The sequence below is a fragment of the Seriola lalandi genome, unplaced genomic scaffold (genome assembly GCF_002814215.2).
Source record: "Seriola lalandi dorsalis isolate HSWRI2012SDOR001 ecotype SW California unplaced genomic scaffold, Sedor1 jcf7180002054671, whole genome shotgun sequence".
In the NCBI taxonomy this organism is placed as follows: domain Eukaryota; kingdom Metazoa; phylum Chordata; class Actinopteri; order Carangiformes; family Carangidae; genus Seriola; species Seriola lalandi.
Window position 1 is genome coordinate 937186 of NW_019525224.1, and position 12819 is coordinate 950004.

General features: G+C 40.1%; 1 protein-coding gene across 1 annotated transcript in view; it reads right to left on the minus strand.

Moving 5' to 3' along the window:
• cdh13 (cadherin 13, H-cadherin (heart)) overlaps positions 1-12819 on the minus strand; it is a 310913-nt gene that overhangs the window by 213999 nt on the left and 84095 nt on the right. The window contains exon 2 of the mRNA XM_087177984.1: positions 11323-11443. Coding sequence (XP_087034110.1) covers positions 11323-11443 — 121 coding nt within the window. The remainder of the gene's footprint in view (positions 1-11322; positions 11444-12819) is intronic.

The window sequence follows — 12819 nt, forward strand, 5'->3', positions numbered from 1 at the left end:
GTCCAACAAACAATTGTTTCTCTTGCTTTCTCTCTTTACCACAGACTTCACTGGATTGTTTGTGAAATAGGAGAAATGGGGAAAAAGAAAAACACACTGTACTCAGGTTTGTTCAACAATGTTGTTCAAATAATGTGGGTTCTCAGTAAATCGAAACAGAATGCTCTAAAGGGCTGTTTCAGCCAGAGACACATAGACAAATTCACCATCTTTTGCAAATGGTTATACAGTTAAACAGGCAGAAAAGGCGCCGCTCTTTGAGGAAGCATCCAAGCAGGAACAAGGATTTTGCTGGAACTACTTCCCCCGTTGATAAATTTGTACATGAACATTAAATCTTATGTAAATTACAAATACCAAAAATATAGCATGTAAGGAGGAGGGTGGAGAGCTAAAGCTGCAGCAGCAAACAGTGTTGGGATCAGTGTATCAGCAGAGTAAAAGTGAGAAGAGCCAGGTTGTAAAAGTAGCCAGGTATAGCTGTATAAATATACCTAGTCAGCTAGTCAGCTGGTTGCCAAAGAGCTGATTGATGTGCCACTGATGATGAAGCATGAATGAGGCAACTTCGGTAAATACCATCATGACTTTGGTGCTCTGTCTGAGCTAAAGCAATCACCACAGAATCAGATATATATTAAAGTCAAATGATAAACATAACAATGATTTAGTTGAAAAAACCTACTGATCATTATTCCTAAACCCACAAAATATGCATTAAGTAAATAAGACTAAAGTTGTAGAAGAAAATCCTAGCATTACATTATTGAAATGATAACTCATATTAGCTGTAACTTTTTGATATACAGTACAGGTACTTAACAAAAAAGTGTGAAATAACTGAAAACATGTCTTATATTTTAGTTTCTTCAAAGGAGCCACCCTTTGCTTTTTTGATAGCGCTGCAAACCCTTGGTGTTCTCTCAATGAGCTTCATGAGGTAGTCACCTGAAATGGTTTTCACTTCACAGGTGTGCCTTGTCAGGGTTAATTAGTGAATTTCTTGCATTAATAATGGGGTTGGGACCTTCAGTTGTGTTGTGCAGAAGTCAGGTTGATACACAGCCGACAGCCCTATTGGACAACTGTTAGAATTCATATTATGGCAAGAACCAATCAGCTAAGTAAAGAGAAACGAGTGGCCATCATTACTTTAAGAAATTAAGATCAGTCAGTCCGGAAAATTGAGAAAACATTGAATGTGTCCCCAAGTGCAGTCGCAAAAACCATCAAGCGCTACAACAAAACTGGCTCACATGAGGACCGCCCCAGGAAAGGAAGACCAAGAGTCACCTCTGCTGCTGAGGATAAGTTCATCCGAGTCACCAGCCTCAGAAATCGCAAGTTAACAGCAGCTCAGATTAGAGACCAGATGAATGCCACACAGAGTTCTAGCAGCAGACACATCTCTAGAACAACTGTTAAGAGGAGACTGCGCGAATCAGGCCTTCATGGTCAAATAGCTGCTAGGAAACCACTGCTAAGGAGAGGCAACAAGCAGAAGAGATTTGTTTGGGCCAAGAAAGACAAGGAATGGACATTAGACCAGTGGAAATCTGTGCTTTGGTCTGATGAGTCTAAATTTGAGATCTTTGGTTCCAACCGCCGTGTCTTTGTGCGACGCAGAAAAGGTGAACGGATGGATTCTACATGCCTGGTTCCCACCATGAAGCATGGAGGAGGAGGTGTGATGGTGTGGGGGTGCTTTGCTGGTGACACTGTTGGGGATTTATTCAAAATTGAAGGCATACTGAACCAGCATGGCTACCACAGCATCCTGCAGCGACATGCCGTCCCATCCGGTTTGCGTTTAGTTGGACCCATCATTTATTTTTCAACAGGACAATGACCCCAAACACACCTCCAGGCTGTGTAAGGGCTATTTGACCAAGAAGGAGAGTGATGGAGTGCTGCGCCAGATGACCTGGCCTCCACAGTCACCGGACCTGAACCCAATCGAGATGGTTTGGGGGGGGCTGGACCACAGAGTGAAGGCAAAAGGGCCAACAAGTGCTAAGCATCTCTGGGAACTCCTTCAAGACTGTTGGAAAACCATTTCAGGTGACTACCTCTTGAAGCTCATCAAGAGAATGCCAAGAGTGTGCAAAGCAGTAATCAGAGCAAAGGGTGGCTACTTTGAAGAAACTAAAATATGAGACATGTTTTCAGTTATTTCACACTTTTTTGTTAAGTACATAATTCCACATGTGTTCATTAATAGTTTTGATGCCTTCAGTGAGAATCTACAATGTAAATAGTCATGAAAATAAAGGAAACGCATTGAATGAGAAGGTGTGTCCAAACTTTTGGCCTGTACTGTATACAGCCTTATGCAAAAGTAGAAGACTGTCTCTTTAAAAGAAGCTCTTATTTTAAACAACAAATCTACAGGATGTTCCCGAGCAGGTTCCCAGCTGTAGCAAACTGCTCTGATTGACTGCGGTCTCTGATTTCTGAATCAAGATGTGCCAACGTCTGGTCAGAATAATATAATATTAATCTTGACAGTTCATATCTGCTTGCCAAAACCTGCTCCCTAAATTCCTTCAAAGCCGCAATTAAAAACATCATGTTACTAATTGATGAACACCCTCTTAGTGAACAGCCTGCATTGAATTAAACATGTGGAGTTTATTTTTAATTCCAGGAGTGCTGTGAATGATGTTTGTTAGACCTACTAGCAGATGTACTGCAATTTGCATCAGAAATGTAAATTTCTTGCCTGTTAAGTAGGTTAGGCAGAGCCAACATGAGTATACATGAGTATAGGAAGGAAGTAAGAGTGAGCTTCTTCAGGGAAGAGAAAACGGTAGAGACAAAGGACAGTCACAGAAAAGATGAAGAGAGAGACAGAGAGAGACAGAGAGAGAGAGAGAGAGAGAGAGAGAGAGAGAGAGAGAGAGAGAGAGAGAGTATATCAAACGGCTGCCAGTTGCACCATGATTGCAGATGGGGTCTTGGCTCTACTGTCCCTGTGCTCCTGACGCTCTGTGATTGCAGCCTCTACAGGCTACCTCTCAAGGCTGCTGATGCCAGTTTGTATTCCAGTGGACCAGGATGCCACTTCACAGCCAGCAGCAGGTGTACTGACAGAGAGGTGAGATATCCATCTGATCATGTCATACACCATGAAAAGTAATATTGTACACATAATTAAATAAAATACATTTTAGAGTTAATAAAGTTGCTTAATAGTTTTAACAAGCCAGACTGATAGCACATACTGTAACTGAAAGTCCCTTGTTGTTTTTCACTATACATGTCTTTTTTTATGTTAAGCAGATTATGTGTACCACTCTATGTAGAGGAAAAACCGAAAATGAGTGTACCCATCAAATTAGTAATGAAGCATGGGAACATTATGTGTACACATTCAATTGGACAGTAGACAGTTCATTTTTCTTCCAAATAAGCTCTATGATTGTCTGACCATGTTTTTCTTGGCCCCTCAGACCTCTTTCTTTGTGTGTGTGATGTCGCCATAATTCCCAAATGTCAGCAGTTAACTCAGCGAGAGACAATGGCCAAAACTACAGAGTTAAAAGCTGTAATAAACCAAAGCTTTATTTAAGAGCAAGTATACTGCACTGCAGATATGTCTGGATTTTGACAAGCCATAATCTCACTTTTTAGAAGAAAATACTATTGTGTTACACTGTTTATGCACGACCTTTTACAGTATTAGCTGCAACTCATTTACAATCATTCACCATTACTTTGGATTTCCATGGTATAAAATTCAGTCAGAGTGAGTGAAGAAAACATTTTGAATTGTATCATAGATATATCATTGTGTTTTTAAATAATTTAGCAATTCTATTGCATGACTTCACATGAATCACATTTTAAAGAGCCATAGAGTGGCCCACGTATAGTGTAACTGATCGTAATTCTAATGTCATTGAATTTTCCTATGTCAGTGATGATTTGTGATCTGCAACAAAATGATTTGCTGCCACTTCAGCTTTATATTCCAACTCTCTTCTCCACAGCCTCTACCACTTACTCTCGTCTTTCTGCAGCATCATTCTCCCCCTGCCTTCTCAGTCCTCCTAACTATCCCTTGCTGCTGCCGTCCACCAGTAGCCTCCAGTCACAAGTTGACCCATATAAAGAAAAAAATTTAGCAGTGGGTCAGACCCACATGGATTATTTCATTATCTTGGTTCCCTCTTTACCTACACAATTGAATGTTACAAATAAACACAATGCCCACTACAATGTCCAGATTCACAAACATATCGTATGTAAAAACACCAACCCATACACTAATACCTGTACACACATACACACCTGCACACCCTTACTTGCAATGGCCTTTCCTGTAATTAAAGTCATTTGTCAAAAGCGCACCTTGATTTATGGTCAAATTAAAAATACACCGGAAAAGAAGCTGCTGGTCCTGGTGACTCCAGCTACAGAGGGATTACAGAAGTGATTAATTCTACGCCGTTACAGGCGTGAGAGTGACATGATCCGGATATGCACCTTCTCATGCAGAGAGGAGCAAGTGAGAACATCAATTCGTGCATCCAGACTCTGGATTAAAAAGTAGGTGTAGTGTAGGTGGATGCTTGGGGTGGCACTGGGTAGGGTGGTAGTAGGGGATGGAGGGTAGTGTCAGGCAGGTTATGATGCCAAAATTAGTGAGCAGAGCAACAATATGTTGGACACAGCTGTTTTAACTCACCATAAAGCTAGACTGTTTGTAGCCTCGCTCCATCTCCGTGCAGGGAATCTCCGTTTTTAATTGACTTTCTGCTTTAGTTTATGCAAATACCACAAGACAAAAACACATTTGGCTGTGGGCCTGAAACACAGTGGTATTTTGCGGAATAACATCAATAAACAGATGGCTAAAATGTGCTCTTATTATGCTTACTGGTAAATATAATACTTGTATTCCTGCCATTCGTCTTTTACTGGAGAACATCTGATGGTTGTTTGCCTAAAGTAACAGTAGTGAAATAATGAGGTACTCAGTGGCATTACGAAAGGGTTGAACGGATGTGCTAGGTGTTCCACATAATGCAGTGAGTAATGTATTTAGTGGGCTGACTAGAGAAGAAAAGCAATGTACCACAGCAGTCTCCTGCATGAGAACAGCCACATTTGAATGAAGTGTAGCTGAGAAAGTACGCAACCTTTACAGCTGCAAATAAATCACAAAACTCATCTTTCATATGCGGCATAATGTAGTATTTGATGAAAGATAAATACTTCTTACTGTGTGTGTGTGTGTGTGTGTGTGTGTGTGTGTGTGTGTGTGTGTGTGTGTGTGTGTGTGTGTGTGGTGGTTACAGTGTAACAAATTCCCTGAACAATATCATTGTGTGTTTTGAGCAGGAGGTACAGCAAACTTTATCACCTAAACTTAGAAAATGGAGCCAAGTAGGACAGAAGCAAAAATAAAACAGATGAGAGAGCTGTTCCATTTGTCCAATTTATCAAAAACCACTAGGCTATATCAGAATTCAAGTACTTTTAAATTGCCTCAATGATAAAGTCGGAGGGAACACAGGCAAGAGACAAGAATTGTGCCAGTGAGGAGGTCTTTGGAGCTTAATGCAGTTAATAGGCCTCGGGCCTCATGCCAGCTAGGAGAGCTCCACGTCCATAGACTTCTTCCGAAGTGGAAGTCTTTACTAGCTATGCCAAGCCTGGGGATCGCCATCTCCTTCAGGTAAGCTTTTTTAGAGCAAGTCTTAAGGAATGCTTAATTAAGAAATGTGAGTGATGCTATAGAAAATGCTAAAGGCTGCCATGTTTTTAGGAGTAATCATGTTTGGTGGTGGGATTGCGGAATGCCTCACAGAGCCTTGGTCTTGCTCTGCAGGATACAGATAAGGTGGCTCTCCTCATTTCTTCTCCACATTTTATCAGCTGACAGCATGGTATGCCCTATAGCTTCCCATTACACCATAAAATCAAAACTGCATTTTCACCTAAGGTTTGCATAAATTAACAGATTATAAATGTCTTTTTATGAAGGCCTCTTGGAGAAGGCATACTCCTGGCTATAAACGTTCACAAAGAAATCCAGTTTCTGCACAGGAACAGCATTACTGATATTATGAAGTATCATTATTTCTGACGGCCAGCCATGTTGCTGACAGCAGACTACATCAACTTTACTGCCACCTCTGAGAGGGCAGCAGAGAGGCAAGAAACAAACAGCTTGCAAAACTAAGGTGAGCTATAACACCATCTCAAAATCAATACATCTCATTGCTGTATTTCTCTGCATCATGGCAGAACCCACTGAGAAAAAGAACTATTAAAGTAACTTTTCAGAACTGACAACCTAATTCATTCTTCAGTAAATGTCACTCGCCGCCTGCTCTGGCTAATGCATCTCGACCCTGTGGAGACGCTGTTTGGTATTTGGAACAATCTAAAAGGTAGCACTTCTTCCTGTAAAATGTATAAAGGTAAAGCCCGTGTTTGAATTGCTCCTTCAATCTCAAGGCATAGCTCTTTTCAGAAAAAATACATTTTTTTTGTACATCTACAGGATGTTTCCTAATGGCAGTGGTTGCTGTTACAGTGAAACAGACAACATTAAATTGGCAGCCTATTATTTAGAGATAATAAAGGATCAATTCCATTGTGCACAGTTATTGGAGGGATTGTAGTGATCCCACTATATTTTGTTCTCAGGTCAAAAAATGTTCTGTTTATTATTTTTCTTCAGCTTTTTCTTCAGCTTTGGCACCTAGGTGGTCCTGCACCATTCGTGCAGGATCAGTTAGGTGCCAACCTCAAAATGTGTGGCTCAATCGGGAGATTCAAAACAACACTTTTCTCAGTTATGTCTCGAACAATTGTTGGACAGAGAAGGTGTTAAACTGAAAATATAAAGCTTTAGCCGATAGGATTTAACGGCCTTAGATTGGCAAGCCAGAGTTCCAGAGGTGTCTCTCAGCTGAATCCATGTCTCCCTCAGTAGAGCCAAAAAAACTAAGCAATTAAAATCACCATGACAACCCCTGACTGCAGCTGGGCACAAACAGCTGTTTCGGATCAGCTGATTAGACAAATTCTGAGGTGTTTATCAAACACTTGACTGACATTTCTGTTTAAGTCCTGCTTCAGATTGTTCCCAGGCTACATACAAGACATATGGATTAACACACACTTCAACAGTTTTCACAGGAAATATGTTTTAATACAGTTTTAGTCAGGAAACATTCTGGACATGACACTGACACTGACTTCAACCAACCAAGCTGCTAGCCAGCTAACCAAGGCTCAGGGTGAGATGTTGGAGGAGGAAGAGAGGAGGAGGATCAGAGAGCAAGCATCAGTGCTAGCGAGAGGTAAATATTCACACGATGCAACTAAAACCTTTATTTCTCAGCCTCTGAAGCAGATATAAACATGAAATGAAAACCATTTGAGACCTTAAACTTTTGGTTTTTATTTTAAATCATTGCCTTTACCCTAATGTTCATCAATATTCAAAGAAGAAAAATCAATAAACGTTAACAAAATTGGACTGAACTGAGAATAGTGATGAATGTGCTTCATATCCAAGCCATATCCAATTTCCAAGGCAAACCAATGTTTTACAATAAAAGTCAATGTTTAAGCAATCAAAGGGTTTTCATTTCATGTTTCTTGTTATTTTATGCTTCTATCTGCCTCACAGGCTGAGTAATAAGGCTTTCAGTGAACATCAAGCTTTTAGGAAAACCCTGTTCAGAAGACCCTCAAACAAAATTTTTGACCATGATTTAGACCATGTTTTTAGAGGGCAGCTTAGGTCTTAATGTGTTCATTTCAATTGGTGCTTCTAGCTGACTCCATAAATACACAATCGGACACATAATCGTGATTGTATCGCTACAGAGGATATTACGCTGACTTGCAATCATTCATCATCATCAGATATATAATATGTTTCAAAAAAAATAATAAATTCATTCTTTTTAGTGGCAAGCAATGCAGTTAAGTGTCAGCTTTTCCACAAGCCAGCAATCCCACTGCAGTTTCTTCAGAAATTGCATAGTCTAGTTTGATAAATTGCAGTCCATCTTTCATTGTACTCATTATTCAGCAGAAATGGCATTCCTCGCCATCAGGTCAAACATCTCTTACACCTGAATAAACTCAACAGCTTGGTAAAAATACATTTTCAGGCTTTTCTATTAAGCTTTTTATATTTTGAAATTAATTTCTGCTTTGTTCAGAGTGGTTTTCAAATAGAGCTGTAGACCATAGGCAGTGTGAGGTAAACTATGTAACACTTCAATACAGCAATGCAGATTTTAGTGTAAGTTTTCAAATTATCCATCGGTACATTGAGATATTTGGAAGAAAGTGATTTTGGAAGACAAACTTTGACAGTTTCAGTATTCAAAGTGGATACATGATTAACCTTTAGTGTGTATTGGGTCCAGTTCCACTGATTGAATGATGACACCACTGAGACTACAAAATCAAATCATGTAATCTAGCAGGGATAGAGATGGAGCTCACCTTTTCTCCTGAGGACCATATGTCTTACACATGCTATCTATCAATATAAAAGTGTCTCTACTTCCACTATACATCTATACCATTTGAAATTATGACTCTTGGGAGGTCATGAGGTGAGAGAGAGAGAGAAATGCTCTCCACTGGCATTTGTGACCTAGTCCTTTTCCATTTGCTTCTATTTACACATGCATCAATTTTTCATGTAAGCTATGACCAGAGTGGAGTGCATTGAGGACAGACAAAAGTGAAAGATAAGTAGCAAAAGCAAGAGTCAGAGAGAGGAATTGTACAACAATAGTGATGAGTGGTAAAGAAGAGAAAAAAGACAGAGAAAAAGTGAATGTTTGCACACTGCATACAGCATGCGTTTGTTTCTCAGATATGGCCATTAGCCAAGATGGATGTCCTTGAACCCGAGTCTACGCCAACAGGTATCTCTTGCTAACAGACCACCCCTCCACTGGTAATTACACAGGAAGGTCTACAGCAGGTGGCACAGGGCTGAGCAGAATTAACATAAATCTGCATGTGTCACTGGGCCTGGCTGCAGCCTCTGGCACCCTGTATGAATCACGTTCACACTCAGCAGACAATTTGTTCAAATTTAACAAAATGGATGGTGGGAAGGTAATATAGTCTCAATGCTCCCCTCTGAAATCCATATATATTGGTGAATCCACAGAATTATTTGTGCTAACAAATGGCTTTCCCTTTCATTTTTCTTTGAAGTCACACACACACAAACACACACACACACACACACACACACACACACACACATTGCAAGCCATGCAAAAACAGATACACTTGATTGCTGTTATTAAGCTAACAAGCTTGCATCTAATCGATGCATGCACATATTACAGCGCAGTCACTGACATAACCATAGACACAAATTATACATCTTTCACGATGATTGCTGAATTCTTATGCCTTTTTTTTCCCAAGCGTTCATCTGTGTGTGTGCAGAGTTTTCATGCATAGATATGGTTGCCCTGTGTGTGTGTGTGTGTGTGTGTGTGTGTGTGTGTGTGTGTGTGTGTGTGTGTGTAAATGTATGCGTGTGGTGGGCATGCAAGTGCATGCCTATGCTTTTGTCCATAACTTGTGAGGAGCAGGATCCCCCATGGTGAGAGGTGTTTCTGCTGACAAGAGTATATTCAAGGTAATGGAACCACTCTGTCGTCCCAGAGCAGAGCACTAAAGCAGAACTGAGTTCTGTCTCCTACTACACGCACCACTGAGTCTCCAGATGACAAAATGTCTCACTGGCTGACCGAATCAAACACAATAAAGCCAAAAAAGAAGAAAAATAAGACTGAAGGAGAAAATGCTCAGATTTGTCATATTTTGCCGTCTAGGTAGGAAAGTATGCATTTTCAATTGGAAAAGCTGTCTGTCAGTAGAGTGGCACTTAAAAAAAAGTTTGTGCTGTGTAAGAACACCTTTACAAGCACTGCATGACACTCCAGCCATAAAAGAAGTAAATGTGCATGTCACTGATGCAGGTAATGACATTCTACCAATGTAGCCTTGTAATGTGGAGAACAATGTGGGATGATGAAATAAATGAAGAAGTGGTTGAATAATGAACATGGAATGAAAACAAGTTCCACAATAAATGACAGACTGCATTAACAAACTATAAATTATTTCCATTTGAATTTACATATTTCCATTGTATTTCATCATCCTATACAAATAAAACTGCAACAACTCAATGCAAAAGTGAATGAATTTTTAAGCAAATGAATTAGTTAAAACTTCCTACGCTCTGTAGTACAACTACCGGTGGCTGACTGCTTCTTGTTGATCTCTGTGGAGAGACTCACTACCCAGAGGAGCAGACTGCTAGCCAGCATACATTATTGCTGATCTCTGTGGAGACGGAGTGAGGCTGTGTAGATAGGCATTGCCAGAGGGTCCCAGAGGGGCAGGCTGGACCAATAAGTTGTGGCAGCAATATAGAGTTGAGATTGGACTTCTGTGGTCTGAGTTTTGCAGTGCAGGAGTCTGTGGGGAACCTGACTGGTCACAGCAGTAACAAAAGGGTGACAAGGCTGCCTCCCAACTGGCTCAGAGATAGAAGTGAACCTCCACAATAACAACTCCTCAGCTGTGAACCGCATGACCTTCCTCTCAACTCAAATCTTTAATATATTTATTATAAACCTGCAGAGATCAAACACACATTTCTGCATAAAAAGGAAAATATAACTCAGAGGCTGTCGAGGACCGACTTCTTCAGAAGGCTATGTCGACTCGAGCAAGGTAAACTGGTGTGCTGGGACTGAAAAGCTGCAGCATAATAGTCATGAGGCAAACACATGTATATGAGCACACAACACATGCGCAGTTAACTGAGCAGCCCAAAGCTGTCTTCAGGGGTGGAACAAAAGAAGAAAAAAAAAAAAACAAGAGTTTTGTAAATATCATCCAATCAAGGAGAATAATTCATTTGCAGACACAAGTTATTTTGTTATTGTTGTCAGTACAAAGAAGCACCCAATTCTATCTCCCGTTTAGAACAAAAACCACATGAATTCTAATGAATGTGAAGCACAAAACAGCCCATATATACACATACACCCACTCCATCACCTTGACATGGAGGGAGCCTGGCTTTGCTCTGTTTAGCTCACCTGGATATGATGCTATTCAAATCCTAGGAATCACATAGGTAGACTGAGGGTTTGCGTGTGTATGTATCTATACACCCACATGCAGATTTGTGTTGTGGAATGACAGAATTTTCAGAGAGAAGAAGAAACAAGTTCAAAGCAAGTCAGAAAAAGTTAGATTCACAACAGTTACATGTGTGTTCTGTGCATTTTCACCGACCTTGTACAAGCGGCTGGCCTTTCTGGAAGGGTCCACTGTCTGCCACTTGGTAGTGTTTGACCTGGAAGCCAGGCACACAGCCCTCATGGCCTCCATCCTCTTGGCCACCCACATGGGCAACCTGGGACACAGAAAACAAGGGAGAGATCAGGCCAATACACATGAACACATTGTTTCTGTGTAGGTAAACCTGACAGGCACAGGCAGGGGGATAGATTAACTAAATAACAATGTTTCTCTTTAAAAGACCTAATCCTTATTAATCCTAAATAAACAACATCAGGCTGAAGCAGATACACAAACATGCAGCGGCGAAAAAAAAACTCAGTACTTCTACTGGCAAAAAGTTTCTCAACTATTAAAAAAATACAACTGCTGATTTAACATTGGACTTAAATAACATTGTCAGACTGACGGTGGATAAAGGTCAATGTAGCAAAACCAGGGACATCATGTTTTTATTCACAACAATGGATTAGAGTGATACTTTTTATATTTTTGATAAATACCTAAAAAGTAACTGCACAAGACTTACAGTACGCTTCAGAACTGGGCAGCCAAATGTATACAATAGATGAATACAGAATTATCAATATTAATCCCTGTACCCTAGTTTCACGTGCAAGTCCTTTTCCCTCTCCTCCTTTACACTTTACTTTGAAATGAACACTCACTTACATAAAGTACATGTAATTGAAACAAATAACAAAAAAGTAAAAAGCAAGACTGACCCTTTGTTAATCAGCCCCATAAGTTTGTCCTGTGATTTGGTGTGGATCAGGCTTTCACTGATGTTAAATAAAAGATAACTGTGACTAAATTCAAGGTTCGATTAAAAAGCATGGCCTCAGTGGGTCGAGTCCGACCCATGGCCCTTTGCTGCATGTCATCCCCCCTCTCTCTCCCTGACTTTCCTGTCTATCTCTCAGTGTCCTATAGGGATAAAGACAAAAATGCCCAAGAAAAGAAGAAAGAATGTGTTCAGTGGCCTCTCTTTTTTCTCTTAAATCTCTGAAGGTCAAGATATCATTCGGGTGCTATTTCAAATTTTACAGTTCTCTGCGACACTGCCTTTATTGACTTTTCATTGAGCCATTTTCTCTATAAATTACATTTAGTAATTTAAAAATTGTGCTGAGAAAAAACAAACTTTAACCCCTTTTTGAGCAAAACAACATTCATTTAAAGGGTTGACGTTCCCATGGAAACGGAGTGTAAAGTACTGTGCTGTGCAACTGATTTTCAGATAGAGACCAAATATACTCTTGTTAGGGACAGATGCAGAGAGCAACAAAAATAACAATTTAGGTTGTGTGTATGAATGTGATGCATTAATTCAAAGATATGGCTCATGCTATTTCTTTTAGACAGCACAGTGTTTTTATTTATCATTTCATGCTATTAATTCCAGCTGTGACCCATATACAATTGTAGCTTAGTTTGTCTATTAAATTAAGTAAAGTAAGTAAAGAGTTCAACACAGATTTATAGTGCTTT